Consider the following 16,941-nt stretch of genomic DNA (forward strand, 5'->3'; position numbering starts at 1 on the left):
GATAATGTTTGAAAACTTAGATTCTAAGCCACAGAGAGAAGAAGAAAAATGAGAGGCAACGTATCTCGGCTGTTGAGGTTTGATGAAGCATGTGAAGAATACTTGCCTTGTTGTTTAGACCATACAACAACCTATTAGAAGTAGTTCACGAGTACTTGGAAAGATTGTTGGTCAAATAGAAAGGAGATGCACTTCCTAAACAAAGAGCAATTTAATGGTTCCTCTCGAATATGCCTATAATGTTGACTAAAATAGGGAAATGTGATTGAATATGTTGATCTATTTTATCAAATTCCTATGTAAAGTGTGCCACATAAATCATCAAGGTCCAGATGGAAATCCAAAGTGAGATATCAACATACAATTAGGGTATAAACAAAATTTGTAAGGATATGGTAATATAAAGTGGAATGTTAAAATTGAGAACACAAGGACATGCTCAATTTGATCCTTCTTCAACTTTTAAGTTCAAGAGGAGAAGATCAGATGACTACCATCAAAGATTAATCATTCACATTCTTTTCAAAATGTTTGAGTTTTAAGTCACATTGGTTAATTTTGTCAAGGTTAATTAAATTCTCCTAAATCACGTATTTGGAAAGTAGTTATTAACCACGAAGGAGTAGTTCTTAACCTCCATGTCTATATAAGGAATCATCTTAGCTTTGTAAAAAGGGGACTTTTTTTTTGGGGCTTTGGAGTATGAGAACATTTATGTTGGAATTTTGGTGATAAGATAATATTTGGAAATTATATACAAATTTTGTCTTCGTAATCAAAAATTCGTTTTAGGTTCTTGGTGCAAGAAAATAAAGGAACATGCAGTTTGAGTTCTCTTCTTTCAAAATCTAAATTGTTAAAAATGTTGATTCTCTTGGTAGTAAACATTTTCATGGTATTATGCATATGTTTATGAATCTTCGGATTAGCATTGTGCTAGTGGTAATTCTCGAGTGTAGATCTTGATTGTTGTTATTAGCAGTTTAAGTTAATTCAAAAAAGTTGTGAAGTCGTGTGGTGCGTTCATTATCAATAGCTTTCTCTCTATCTTTCAACCTTTTAATTCATTTATGTTAAAAAAATCAAATACAAGCATCATACGAGGGAGCTGCCCCTCTTAAATGCAGAGGAAGATTGTAATTTGGTAATGATCGGTTATAATCTCTCCAACTATTGGCATAGTTATCACTGTTCATAGAGCGAATAGAGTCAGTTTAAGAAGTAGCTATCACACAAATCTGTTTACCAACAAATAAAAAATAATAAAAAATAGCACCCTAGAATAAGAGAAAAAAAACAAACATAATTATAAAAACTACAAACTATGCTAATCTAAAAAGTGAAAAATAAAACTAATTAAAAAAAAAAACTAAAACAACTTTAAAACTTTAAAAGTGAATTAATTTTAAAAATAAAATAAAATTTGGATTTTCTCAAAGAAAATCTTTATTCAATTGTTATTTTGAAATTATATACTATTTTTTTTTAAAATGATGAGAAAATAATTTTTGAAGAAGTTCCCATACAAAGTCTATTAGCTTAATTAATTTTTAATTTAAGTAAATTATTCTTTTTAAAAATATTATAACTAGATAAAATAAAACAACATCTAAAAAATCTCTACATAAGAAATCTATTATAAAAAATTAATAACAATATAACAAAATAATTATAAAAACTAAAATTTAAACTAATTTAAAAACTAAACTAAAATAAAATAATTGTAAAAACTAAAAAAAACCAAAGTAAAAGTTAGATTTTCCTAAAAAGAAAATATAGATTAACTTCTTATTTCTAATATAAATTTAGGCAAGAGCCTATAAATTGTGAATTTAAATATGATTGAAATTAACACATAATAATAATTTAAAAAAAATTAATTAAGATAATTTCTTAGATAGATGGCTCCATGCTTAAAAGACCTCGCTAATTTAGGTGTTGCTATACTTCTTTGGAGAGAGTCTTCATAAATCGTTCATAAATTTTGCTTCCGAAGGCCTTCAAAATGGACATTGCACCTCCTCCTCCTCTACAAGTGCCCCTGAAATTTGACATCCCCTGTAATTGAGACTTATTCAACTACATGACAATATTAAAAACAACAATTGCCTTGAACGAAACGGTCTCTTAACTCATTTGGATGACCAGGGTCATCCCGATCAGCTACGGACTTTACGCTTTTTGGCGCAACAATCTATCTATGCCCAACAATTGCTCACCCAATTCATGGCAGGCATCACATCATAGGATCCAAGACAGGCCACACACAACTTAGCTCGCTCAAAGAAAGTTGCTTTCAATTCTGCCTCAAACAGGCCCCCTCTAAAATTCAATCAATTCCATCTTTGAAATCGCTAGTGAAATTAGGACGATGCTCGTCTAAAGCCCATCAAATTTCTATGATACACGGATCCTGTTTAATAAAGGCCAATTCCGGGCACTAGATCAGCATTCGTACGTGCCTCCTGGAATACATTGACGAACTGTCGTGTTTCGGAAGACGTTGCGGAGAATATATGTTACAGGTTAGATCCCCGATTGTACTATAAAATGAGAGTATATTTTATCATTGCTGGAAATACGATGACCTTGCGGAGTCTGTGCTGGATGTCATAATTCAATCTAGGTTTTGAATTTCGGAAGGGTTTATATTGATATTATCATTAGAGTGTGCGTGGAGAGAGAAATGGGTAATCTATTTACAAAGAAGCCCAAGGTAACAGATGTCGACAGGGCAATATTGTCTCTTAAAACTCAAAGGAGAAAGCTTGCGCAATATCAGCAACAGGTATGTCAATTGTATGGTATCTCTGTATCCCGTCTTTCTTAAGATTTGATATTCAGGACTTTTTTAACCCTCTTTATCTGCTAACACTTACAGTAGCTTTTTACGGGACATTTCCACCTTCACGTGATTGCAGCTAGAATTCGTAGATAAGGGAATTTTAATTTATCATCAAGTTAATGAATTTTAGGCTTTTTCTTAGGTGAACTGTGTAACGGTTATTGGCAGAGGAGTATTGTAACAGATCTGTTGGTCTGACGGTTAAGCCCCATCATTGCCGTCTCTTCCTCTTCCAAGTCTTTTCGTCTTCCACGAAGACTGAAGAATGTATATGTGCATAATCAATCTGCTGTTGTTGTATTGTACTGAGAATTATAATTCGAATAGAGATATTGCTCTGCTTGAAGAGTGGATGTAATCCAGACTAGCTGGATGAACCACTATAAATCTGTGTTATATCTTATGCATTTTGTCGTCTGAATTAGTTTTAGATTTTATATTTGTTGATATCAGTTTTTTATACCACATAACATATTAGCAATTGAATATCTGATACGAAGTATCAAACACACAATTCCTCTCTTGAAAAGTTAGTACTCATGGGACATGAGAATAACTCCAATGTTTCTTATGCCTATGGATACTAACTCAGTATATTGTTGTGATTTGTTGGTAATCACTTAGGCAGCCTTACGCTGTTTGTCTGAGGATGACTTGGACTTTGATGGAATGATGGTGATGGTGATTCAGTTCGAATGCTAGATGATGTTGATGGAGAGGGTGATGGTGATGGAGAGTGAATGGTCTTATGACTTGTGCCTTTCTAACTCTCTTCTTCAAAATTCTAACTCCTAAACTAATTGCTATTCTACTCCTACTCCTATGAATGGAAGATTAGCAAGTGGATGGGGATCGAATCTAATGAAATTTAACCGGCTCCACCTCCATTGATGCAATGATTCAAAGGAAAGTGAACTAGTTTACCACACAAGGCTTCTCAACAAGCTGCTAAGATGCTAGTGGCCTATTATTGACCCCTATCAAATATCTACTAATGCTACCAGACAACTATTCATCTACTTTATTCTTACTTAATAACTTGAAATGCAATCCACTTTAACAACTTGAAAAGAAATTTTACTCTAACTATTTGGAAGTAGAAACCCTGCAACAATGCCAAAAGCTCTTAATCACCATGCAAGTCACAACAATGAGAAAGAAAAGCGATTTTTGGCATTATCTTTGTAACAATTTTCTTTGACCATTACAAATGAGAGCAAATGGCCTCATATAGAGGCCAAAATGTACAACCGACAATAGAGATAAAGAGGCAAAATCGACGATCCAGATTGAATCCTAAAAACCCTAATTAGGGTTGCCCCCCATCAACCAATGAAAAGATGCCACCTTGCCAATGGACCAATGAAAAAAGTGGAAAAGTAGCAACCAATGAGAAGGCACCAAAATGGTGGCCAATCAGAATTAGACACTTGTCTTACCCTAGAAGAAAGAGAAATTGCCATTTGGGCTTACATCAAATGATCTTCTAATATAAATCTCCCTTGTTCTTTCATTCTTTTAGCTAAGGCAATGAACCTAGCTAGCCTTTCGTTGACTTCCTCCATGGGAGGGCAAGGATTATGCTTTATCTTGAGCTTAGCTGATTACATCATGTTGCTTGCTACTTGTAGTGTCTTTTCATGGTCCTCATACTCTTTTGCAAATCCGATAAAGGCATTGAGGGAGGAAAGGGTGCCCAAATGTTTCTTCTTGATAGCAACCTTTCCTAACTCATCCAATCTTGATCCAAGTCTTGTCTCATCAATGTCCTGTTCTTTGATGTCTTCAAAATCAAGCGCCACCCCAACGTCGCTCATCATGGTTGAAATGGAAGTGTCGACACCTGGACTGTGCTGTACAATTGCATTCTGTATCTCCTTGAGTGTTTTGAATCTGGTAGTCAAGGCAACAAACCAAGACTCAACTATACTCACTCCTCCATCAACCAACCTGGCCCTTTCCAAATATGCCTCTGGTAGCCCAATGAACGCCTGTAACCTGAGAATAGCCAAATCCTTGATTGGAAGGAAATCCTTCCACTCTTCAAATATTCTGAATTTGTTTCTTACGGTCACTAATGATCGGAATGTCGAGACAAAGGAAGGCAAGAAATTTCGCCCATCTTGGATTGTATTATGGATCCAATCCTTGACTTAATGTAGCTGAGCCAATATCTCTTCTAGGTTGCTCCCACTATCTTGAGGAAGGGATGCTTGGTGCAACTGTTGGATAGGCTGACAATCTCTCCAATATTTGTTCTCGACCTCCAACTTTATGATCCTTTCATTTACCTTCCTCAACCTTTCTCTGATTGAAGCCATACCTTCCTGGATCTCTTCACATTCCATATCATCAGTGTTTCTTCCCAAATTATGTTCCATTATGTTAATTTTGTTAGCTTTGGACAACTGTTTGTCCATTTGCTATTATTTAGCAAGTAATTGTTTTGCTAACTAATTGGTTAGATTAGAAACAAATATTTGTTAATTAATTGACCACTTTTGGAAACAGCTAGAAACTGACTTGGTTAGGGTTGTTAAGTTGTTTTAATCTCAACCGTCGATTGTAAATCAATCTCGGCCGTTGGTTTACCAACAGAGTAGTATAAAAGGAGGTCAGGGGGGCATTTGGAGAACATGAAGTTTGGAGAAATGTTTGCAGTGTTAGCAAACAGTCTTGCAGTGTTAGCAAGAGCGCAGTGTTAGCGTGGGAATAGCAGTGGGGAATATCAGCGGGATAAATTAGGAGGTTGTCGGAATTCTGCTAGTAAGAGGCAAGGAATTTTGTATCTCTTGATTTGCTGAAGTTTAATATAATTCCTCATCTGTAGTACTGGTTTTCCCTTGGGGGTTTTTCCAGGGACAATTTATCCAAAAATATTGTGTTCATTGTGTTGCTCATTTCTTTCCGTATTTTATAAGTGAAGTTGCAGTTGTATTATTTTTTGATATTAGCTGGAAATTTATTTTCAGCAGTTTAATAATCGTTTATGATAGGAGATTAATAATCAGTGATTGCAACAGTTAAATTTTTCACATGGTTTCAGAGCATTGTTAAGGGTAGAAGAGTTTTTCCCTAGGAAAGAAATTTTGATCTCTTTAAATTTATTATTGCTTTAAACCCTTGAGATGGCTTCAGCTAGTTTGAGAGATCAGGATAGATTGGATGGTACCTCAAATTTTGGTGTCTGGAAGGCCAGAATTTCTTTATTGTTGGAAGAAAATGGTATCAAGGATTATGCTACCAGTGTTGTACCTGTACCAATGGATGCAACACAGCTTGCAGCATATAGGAAGGATGATGCCAAAGCAAGGAGGATTATCCTTGATGGTGTCAAGGATCATATTGTTCCACATATCGCAGAGCTAGATATAGCGAAGAAGATGTGGGACGCCATTCTGAATCTATACCAGAATGCTACCACCAACAGGAAGTTGATTCTCAAAGAGAAGCTAAAGAATACCCGAATGAATCAGGGAGAAGATGTGACAAGTTACCTCACCAGACTCAGACTTGTCAAGGATGAGTTAGCAGCTGTTGGAGATAGCCCTAGTGATGATGAGCTAGTGAGAATAGCCCTAAATGGGTTTACTAAACAATGGAGTGTTTTTGTTCAAGTTGTCAGTGGACGAGATACTTTACCGAGTTGGGATCGACTATGGACTGTTTTCACTCAGGAGGAGTTTAGACTAAGTCTTGTCAATGGGGCCAACAAGAGTCAGAACAATGAGGTGGAACAAGAGAACGTTGCCCTAGCGGGTAAAGGGAAAGCAAAGAAGGGATCTAGCAAAGGATCAAATTCACAAAGTGAGAAGAAGAAGAAGGACCTTTCTAAGGTCAAGTGCTTTGGATGTCACGAGTTTGGCCACTATGTTAGTGATTGCCTAGAGAGGAAGAAGGGTAAGAAGCAGGTGGCAGCTTCAGCAAGTGCGGAAGGACTCTCCAGTAGAATGGAAGATGAGTTTGCACTCATAGCTTGTATGGTTAGCTCAACCTCATAGTGTGTTTGGTATATAGATAGTGGGGCGTTATTTCATATGATAGGAGTTAGAGAGTACTTCTCCAGTTACAAGGAGGAGGACACCAACATCTAGATGTCTATGGGAAACTTGTCCAAACTCAACCCTGTTGGGAAAGGGACTGTTCAGTTTCAGAGGGAGAATGGAAAGATAATTCCACTTCATGATGTGTTATATGTGCCAGACTTAGGTATGAATTTGATTTCTGTATCCGTTCTTCAGGATAGGGGGTATAATGTACTCTTTAGAGGGACAAATGTGTTGATTAAGCACAAGGATTGGAAATCACCCATAACTATTGGAGTTAGGAGTGGTCACCTTTATAAATTGCAGTTTGATACTCTTAAGGCACTTATGAGCAACAGTAATCCTAGAGATCTTGGAGAGCTATGGCATAGGAGGATGGGCCATATTCATCATGGAGTACTTAGATTGCTTTGTGAGACAGTGACAGGTGTTCCAAAGGTGAGCACAAAGCATGACGATGTATGTAAGGGATGTGTGTTGGGGAAGTTTGCGAAAGCATCTTTTCCAAGGAGTGACACCAGATCTAAGGGTGTTCTTGATCTAGTACATTCAGATGTTTGTGGACCAATGTCGACGAAATCTCTCAGAGGATATGAGTACTATGTTACTTTTATTGATGATTTCTCTAGAAAGACCTGGATATACTTCTTGAAGACTAAGGATGAGGTTTTCAGTCGATTCCAAGAGTTCAAAGCTCTTGTGGAGAACTCGACAGGAAAGAAGATAAAGGTTCTTCGGTTAGACAATGGAGGCGAGTACAAAGGAAATGTCTTCCAGGAGTTCTGTACCAGAGAAGGAATCAAGAGAGAACGGACTGTTCCTTACAATCCACAGCAGAATGGAGTTGCTGAGAGGAAGAACTGTTCTATATCGGAGGCAGCAAGAGCTATGCTACATGACCAGGACATGCCCCGTTACTTATGGGCAGAGGCGTGTAATACAACAGTCTACATTCAGAATAGAGTTCCACACAAGGTGCTAGGGAAGATGACACCAGAGGAGGCTTTCACAGGGAAGAAGCCAGATGTTAGTCACTTCAGGATATTCGGGAGTTTGGCATATTACCATATTCTTGGAGATACACGTACAAAGTTAGATCAGACTACAGAGAGGGGGTACTTTGTTGGGTACAGTGAGACCTCAAAGGCATACATGATTTTCATTCCGGGGACTAAAAGAATAATTGTTAGACGGGATGTCAAGTTCATGGAGGACAAGGCATTCAGGAGATCTAGAGATTTGCCAGCAGATGATCAGAGTGAGCAGCCAACAGAAGCTCCAAGACCAAGTCAAGAGCAACAAAGCTCAAGTACAGTTACCATTACGAGTGTAGACTCAGTTAGTGAAGATTCACAGAGTATGAAGCAACAGGTGCAACAAGAAATGCATCTAGAAGACTTAGAGGTCGACATTTCATCCTCTACAGTTGGCAGCGGGAACCAAGTGATTCCAGATACACAAAGGGATACTCAGGAGTTTGTGGGAGCTCCTAGGAAGAGTACTAGACAGCGCAGACAACCAGCCAAGTTCAATGACTATGTGGCATTAGTTAGTCAGTTGGTAGATAGTGAACCTTCTAGCTATTAGGAAGCTGCAGAACATCAGGTATGGTGAGCTGCTATGGTTGAGGAATATTCTTCAATAATGCAGAATGATGTGTGGGAGGTAGTACCTAGACCAACAGATAGGGCTGCAGTTGGATCACATTGGATCTATAAGATAAAGCACGGTGCAAATGGTAGCATCGAGAAATACAAGGCGAGGTTCGTGGCAAAGGGGTTCTCTCAGAAGGAGGGAATAGACTATGAGGAGACATTTGCTCCAGTGGCCAGGTATGCTTCTATACGAGCTGTAATCTCACTTGCAGCACAGATTGGATGGCAAATCCATCAAATGGATGTCAAGACAGCATTCCTTAATGGTGAGTTGGATGAGGAGGTATACATAGAACAACCAGAAGGCTTTGTAGCACACAACAAAGAGACCCATGTGTGCAGATTGAAGAAAGCATTGTACGGACTCAAGCAGGCTCCTAGAGCATGGTATGAACGCATTGATACATACTTGCAGAAAATGGGCTTTGTGAAGAGTGAAGCAGATGCTAAGCTCTACTACTTGATGGTTGGGGGTGAGATTCTCATTCTTGTTCTTTATGTGGATGACCTATTTCTTACAGGTTCACTAGGGCTCATAATGGATTGCAAGAGGAACCTTGCAGAAGAGTTCGAGATGAAGGATTTAGGATTTATGCACTACTTTCTAGGCATGGAAGTGTGATAGACAGATGGGGAGATTTTTTTTGGTCAAGGGAAATATTGCATTGAAATCTTGAAGAAATTTGGGATGGAGGATTGCAAAGCCAAGTCTACACCCATGATCACGAATTGGAGGAAGGTAGATACAACTAAGGAGAAAGATGTAGATCCCACTTTATATAAACAGTTGATTGGTTCGCTTATGTATTTGGTCAACACTAGGCCAAATATAGCATTTGCAGTTAACTCTCTTAGTCAGTTCATGGTTGAACTTGAACCAAAGAGAATGCATTGGATAGCGGCTAAGCATGTGCTACGTTACTTGCGTGGTACAGTCGAGTATGTGATCAGATATGTTCGAGGTGAAGGTATCAGGTTGATAGGCTATACTGACGCAGATTGGGCAGGAAGTACAATAGACAAAAGGAGCCCTTCAGGGTGTTGTTTCAGCTTGGGATCAGGAGTTGTTTCTTGGTTCAGCAGGAAGCAAAAGCCTGTGGCTCTGAGTTCAGCAGAAGCAGAATACATAGCAGCTAGCATGGCAACATGTGAAGCTATATGGCTGCGGAAGTTGTTAGTAGCTTTGTTTCGTTAGAAGGTTGAGACTACTGTGATACATTGTGACAATCAGAGTTGCATCAAGTTGTCTGAGAATCCAGTGTTTCATGATAGGTCTAAACATATAGATATCAGATATCACTTCATCAGAGATTGTGTACAAAGGGGAGTTGTTCAGCTACAGTACATACCTACAGAGGAGCAAGTAGCAGACATTCTGACTAAGGCATTGGGGAAGGCAAAATTTATTTTCTTCAGAGATAAGTTAGGTGTCCTGCACAACAGCTTCCTCGCTAAGAGGGAGTGTTAGTTTTGTTAGCTTTGGACAATTGTTTGTCCATTTGCTATTATTTAGCAAGTAATTGTTTTGTTAACTAATTGGTTAGATTAGAAACAAATATTTGTTAATTAATTGACTACTTTTGGAAACAACTAGAAACCGACTTGGTTAGGTTTGTTAAGTTGTTTTAATCTCAACCGTCGATTGTAAATCAATCTCGGCCGTTGGTTTACCAACAGGAGTAGTATAAAAGGAGGTTAGGGGGGCATTTGGAGAACATGAAGTTTGGAGAAATGTTTGCAGTGTTAGCAAACAGTCTTGCAGTGTTAGCAAGAGCGCAGTGTTAGCGTGGGAATAGCAGTGGGGATTATCAGTGGGATAAATTAGGAGGTTGTCGGAATTCTGCCAGTAAGAGGCAAGGAATTTTGTATCTCTTGATTTGCTGAAGTTTAATATAATTCCTCATCTGTAGTACTGGTTTTCCCTTAGGGGTTTTTCCAGGGACAATTTATCTAAAAATATTGTGTTCATTGTGTTGTTCATTTCTTTTCGTATTTTATAAGTGAAGTTGCAGTTGTGTTATTTTTCAATATTAGTTGGGAATTTATTTTCAGCAGTTTAATAATCGTTTATGATAGGAGATTAATAATCAGTGATTGCAACAATAAAATTTTTCACACACTATCTCATATTCTTGGGTTGCAATCTCATCCAATGCCTTGTTGACTGTTGGTATAGCAATCTGAACCTTTCGGTGACCATCATTGTTGCTCCTGATTACCTTTGTCATCGTTTTTGCCATTTGTTTTTGGTTCTCGCTATCAGCCTTTTCTATTAGTCCTTGGATGTCTTTAATTGTTCGGGCAGTTACTACCTCGCCTCTTGGCATAAGCATTTGCCTTAACCATAGTGGTGCAGTGCATCTCCCCAAATCCGGATTTATTTTGACTAACAGAGCATCACCAATGGCCTCAGGTGCCTGACTTTTTGCCTCGATATCAATCGGCCCATCTCCTTCATTACTAGTAACTGCCATGCCATCTCCACGTTGATTTTCTGAGAGAGGAGAGTACTCGGTGCTATTACTATAACCACTTGACTCTGAATCAGAGCTCACTTCTACCACGGTCCTTTGTTCACTTGTGTTATCTTCTTGGCCTCTAGCCTCAATTATACTTTCCCTTGACGGCGCTGCATGCTACCTCTTGGCTGGAGGTTCCGGATGTTCTTTGCTTTTCTCAACCTCCAAAGCTCTCTTTTAGCTCCTAGTTGTTTCTTGTTGCCGACTATTTCCTTCACCCTTCTATCCGACTGATTCCACTGGACCTTCTTTTGGCCTCATCTTCTCATAAGGGGAATCCTTTGACTTTGTAGCTTCCTTAATTTTTCATTATACCACGACCTGGTATGCAAATCAACTGCTCTTGTAACTGCCTCCAAGGAAGGATCCTGATAATCATCCCAATCTACTGGATTCAACTCTGTTCCTTCTACTGTATCATAATCTTCTCTCACCACATTTCCATCATCTTCCAGTTGATTGGGAAAATCAAGGCCTCTCCATTTGATATCTCTCATCATGTTCACCGACAATCTTGAGAAAGCTAGCTTTCTCACATGAAAGTCATCCTTGGCATTGGCCCAAAAGTCTTCTATAGTGGGAACATATTTAAACACATTTCCATGAGCTACCTTGATAAGACCATTAGGATTGAATCCTTGCCTTGCCCTGTTCAAATTTTTGAAATCAACACATAGCCTTATTTCTCCATTCTTCTTCCTGACTGGGACAAGATTGGTGACCCACGTTGAATGCCTTACTTGGAAGATGATTCGCGCATCCAACAACTTCTTCACTTCTTGAAATATCAATGGTTCTAACAAAGGGTTGACTAGCCTTTATCGCTGCCTGAATGGCTTACTCTCTTCCTTCAGTGGAATTGTGTAACGATGGAAGGATCGTATGTTTTCAAATCTTCATATCCCCAAGCAATTACATCAGGGAATTCCCTTATCAAACTTAGTATATCCGCTTTCTTCTTAGGTGTGCAAACTTTCCCAATATGAACTATTTTGGGACAATCCTCGATTCCCAAATTTACCTTTTCACACTCATCACCTCCTGTGGGTTGATATTGCGCTTTGTGGAATTGGTCCATGTCAAATATTCTTTCTAATTCAATCATTCCCTTTGGAATCGTATTTGTCTTCAAGCTCATAACTCTTTCTACATCGATCTTTGCTTCGTCATCCACTTCACCATCAATGATTTGTGTTGTGAATACATCTGAATTGGTCAAGAACTTGAGGATATGTCTATCATCTTCAAATACCTAGAAGTTCTTGACATTATCTGGTACTAATGGGACCAATGCCAACTCAACCCTAAATTTCTTCAAACTGTCAAACTCAATTGGTGCTAGTGAGCTTGCAGTCTATGAGAGGGCATTTGCCACCTGATTGTTTGCTCTATAGCTAAACTTGATAATGAAGGCATTGAAGTCCTCTATCAAATCCCAAACTCTGTTTCTATATCTCGTCAATCTCTTCTTATGGCAGGCAAACTTTTGATTTATCTGCTCAATTACTAAATATGAGTCTCCAAGTAGATGTAGTATCTTGGCACCTTTCTTGATAGCACACAACAAGCCTAAAATCAAAGCTTCATATTTTGCCATATTGTTGGTGCATGGGAATTGCAATCTATGTGCCTCCAAATATGCTACCCCTGTTGGACTGACTAACTCAATCTCAGCTCTAGCTTCCTGCTTAGTTTTGGAACCATCGAACTTTAGAGTCCATACTCCATTGCTTTCTTGATACTTCTCCTTTTGGGAATTATTCGACTCGTTTGTTTCATCATTTCTCTTCATTTCCACGTTGGGTGGTGTAATTTGGTTCTTTGTTTCACCCATCATGCTACTTTCTGCTTCATCAACTTGCAGAGTCTCAACCCTTTGTTTGCCGTGTTGATCATCTTGTTTTAGAGCCCCTAGGATTCTCTTTCCCACTTGTTCTAAGGCAACTGTACACAAGGAACAAGATAACTCTGAATGGAATGCATTGTGAATTTTGCACCAGTTGGGTAATAATAAATCTCTCATTGATGTTTGATTACTCAACTCCATTCCTTGGTGCACAGTTCTAGTCACAAAGTTCTTAAAGTTCTTGAACATGCCTTCACCCTCGTGGGATGAAGCATCTGGATCTGACTCAATCAGGATCTCAGTGGAATCCCTTCCTTCACTTATGATATTCATTGTCAACACATTTGCCTTGTGTGGTAAACTAGTTCACTTTCCTTTGAATCATTGCATCTATGGAGGTGGAGCCACCGGTTAAATTTCATTAGATTCGATCCCCGTCCACTTGCTAATCTTCCATTCAAGGGAGTAGGAGTAGAATAGCAAGTAGTTGAGGAGTTAGAATTTTGAAGAAGAGAGTTAGAAAGGCACAAGTCATAAGACCATTCACTCTCCATCACCATTACCCTCTCCATCAACATCATCTAGCATTCTCACCAAATCACCATCACCATCATTCCATCAAAGTCCAAGTCATCCTCAAACAAACAACGTAAGGTCGCCTATGTGATTGCCAGCAAATCACATTGATATACTGAGTTAGTATCCACAGGTGTAAGGAACATTGGAGTTATTCTCATGTCCCATGAGTATTAACTTTTCAAGAGAGGAATTGTGTGTTTGATACTTTGTATCAGATATTCAATTGCTAATATGTTATGTGGTATAAAAAATTGACATCAACAATATTCTTTTCTGTATTTTCTTTAGTTCAACAATTGGTATCAAAGCTGGCTAAGCTCATTTGATTTTTCTAGAAATTGATAAAGATTTACAGACGCCATGGATGAGGTGGACAAGTGAAAAATCAAAAAGTTTTTTGGGCAAAACTTAGGGCTATGGAAAGTGCATATAGAGTCTGTGCTCATCAAGCAAGATTTACAACCTGCGTTGCTTGGTAAGACAAAGGGCAAAGGATCATTGACAGACGAAGAATGAGAAAAATTGGATTTGAAAGCAAGGATAACGATTTTCTTAGCTCTCTCCAGTAACGTGTTGTTTAATGTTTCAACTGAGCAGACAACTAGAGAGCTAGTGGAGAAATTGTCTTCATTGTATGGGATACCTTCAACATTGAATAAAGTTTTTAAAATGAAGAAGCTATATAATCTGAAAATGAAAGAAGGGGGAGTAATGTCGAATTATCTGAATGAGTTTAATACATTAGCCAGTCAACTCATTTCAGTTGGTATATCATGAGATGATGAAATAAAAGGTATTTTATTACTATGTTCACTTCTGAACAACTGGGAAGGCGTAGTAATGGCTGTGAGCACTTCAGTAGCAGTCAAGAGCAAGCTGAAATTGGATGAAGTTGCAGCCACATTACTTAGTGAAGACATGCAAAGGAAGCACCACGAATTCTCTTCCAGTGATGCTCTAACAATTGCAAGCACAAGCAATAGAGGAAGTAGTGAAAGAGGTTGACATAACAACAATAATAATGGAAGAGGCAGATTGAATCATCACTCGAAGTCTAGAGGAAGAAATGGCACTTGCTGGTTTTGTGGTAAATCAGGCCACACCAAGAAGCAATATTGGAATTACAAAAAGGCTCAAAACAAAGTAATCCAGGATGGTGTAAATGATGCAACTGATGGAGCTTTGGTACTTGGAGCTGGAGTGCGTTCACAAATTACCATGAAGGTATGTTTCGTAAAGTTTTTCTTGGGGATAACAAATAATGTGATATTGTCGGCAAAGTAGATATTTTATTGTAACTGAAAAATGACAGTGAATGGCTTTTAAAAGATGTTAGGCATGTTCCTACACTTAAGCGTAATCTGATTTCAGTTAGTTGTATACAGAATTCTTGACATAGTGCAATGTAGGAGAATCCCCAAAGGAGATGTCCTAGCCCCTGACAATATAACCACATAGCAGAAACACAATAACAAAGCAAGATTTGATATCAAATCACGACTCTTTATTCATAAAATAGCTGTTACATGCAATGTGCTAGGCTGTAAGGCCTTCCGGCTACAGCCAAATACAAAGCAATTACAATAACAGTTCTGCAAGATCCCTCAAGATCCAACCCATACACTAGCTAGTCCAGATCCACACTTTGTTAGAAACCTCCAAGATCTCAACTTGTGCTCGCAAGCCACCAAGCAACCTCCTTGTTTGTAAACCTCAGCCACTAGCTCTTCTCACAAACTCGCAACTCCACCACAATTTTGTTGTAAATTGCCTCACATTCGGCACTCTGTCCATAGACTCAAGAAAACTCGCTCCTTTGCTTCCTCCTTCTCTCCAAGCTTCTATTAAGAAGAGATCACACCTTCCAGCTTTATTAGAAATGCTCATATGCCTTGCTTAAATAGGCACTTTCCACCCAAGATGTTACCAACACAACCAATGTGGGATAAAAAGTAAATGCAACTACATTTCAACAAATATTTAATTCCTACTCAAATACAACTAAGCACCACCACGTGACCCCACAAATATTTAATGTAGGAGTTAATAAAATGTCCACAAACTTCTAGAATTCCACCTACACACCTCGATAAATGGAATGACAACCATTTTTTTTTTCTATTTACACCACCTATGGACCTCGAAAATAGAAATTCCCTTTTTTTCTTTCTTTTTATTTATTATTATTGTTTTTGCTCTAATTTTGTCACTCTCTCTCCAATTTTTTAAAAATTTTTTTTAAATAAATTTTTCCGACTCAAGATGCTCCTGCACCAAGATAGAAAAGTGTGTTCCACACTTTGACACCAAAAGAAAGATCTACAACCATCTTCATCTTCACCAAAGGTTTCCACCTCAACAGGGACAAGAAAACCAATCTGCACATCATCCACATCTACATCCATAGGTCAAACACTAGAATCTCAACCATCCAATCAACATGCTCACTCCTAGGAACAAACTAAACATAATACGTCATCAACAAACCCTTATCCACATCAGCAACTAGTGAATTCACACAAGCAAAAACAAACTCCATATTAACAGCCATATGTAACCCCTCAATAACATATTCCAAACTCTCAACACCAACCATCTCATTGTTCACCACAAGATGCTCTGCAACATACAAGTCCCCACCAACAACAACTGGATCATCCACGACTGAGTGCTCGGCAATCTCCATGTCGAAATCAAACAATTGATCATGAAAACCAATCTCCATCCCAACATCAACAAGGTTAGGAATATCTTCAACAACAACCTCCAGCTGCTCTGTAGGTTCTGTATCAGGCGCCACAAACTGATCAACAAAACCAACCTCTTCCACCTCGACCTTGTGATTACATCTTCTCTCATGAACAAGTCTCTTCACTGGCCAAACAACTCTCTTCCGGATTGGTAGACTCCAGCTCCACAAACATCTACGGAATGCCTTCCTCATCCTGTCTTTATCTCGATCATACGAACTAGTTTCAAACTGAGCAACCACCTTCTTAGTTCGATTAGCCAAACTAGCTTCAACCCAAGCATACATCTTAGAAAAATTCCTCTCCACCACATTATAAAGATTCGCAATCATCTCAGGTTCCAATCCTCTCGGAGCCATCTCCCAAGATCTTCATAAACCCTCTGCAACAAATCCTTCCCATACTCCTTGTGACAAAATTGAATTGTTTGCAAGTTAGATCTCAACCTACCACCTCACATGAACAATTGGGAACCACATCACAAGTCTAGGACCACGGATCTGCAATCCACAAACTCTCTACAATCATGTCTCAACAAGATCAGTTTTCCATCTTTGCATCTATCGATCCATCTGTAAGCACTTTGCAATTGCAAGTCAGAACAATGATCTACTGCCTTGCCACCTAGAGATCTAGGACTCCAGAAAGAAAATCCACCACCAGATCAAGATCAACTCAGATTTACTTCTTCAACTCAAGTC

The 16,941-nt window shown here is 38.5% G+C and overlaps 1 protein-coding gene across 1 annotated transcript in view; it reads left to right on the plus strand.

Moving 5' to 3' along the window:
* The first annotated feature begins 1,927 nt into the window (after positions 1-1,927).
* Positions 1,928-16,941, plus strand: part of VPS20.2 (vacuolar protein sorting-associated protein 20.2) — a 55,596-nt gene continuing 40,582 nt past the window's right edge. The window contains exon 1 of the mRNA XM_089831341.1: positions 1,928-2,788. Coding sequence (XP_089687467.1) covers positions 2,687-2,788 — 102 coding nt within the window. The 5' untranslated portion in view covers positions 1,928-2,686. The remainder of the gene's footprint in view (positions 2,789-16,941) is intronic.

This window comes from Cupressus sempervirens, chromosome 5 (assembly GCF_028749045.1).
Source record: "Cupressus sempervirens isolate cs-2001-9-10 chromosome 5, ASM2874904v1, whole genome shotgun sequence".
NCBI classification, from domain to species: domain Eukaryota; kingdom Viridiplantae; phylum Streptophyta; class Pinopsida; order Cupressales; family Cupressaceae; genus Cupressus; species Cupressus sempervirens.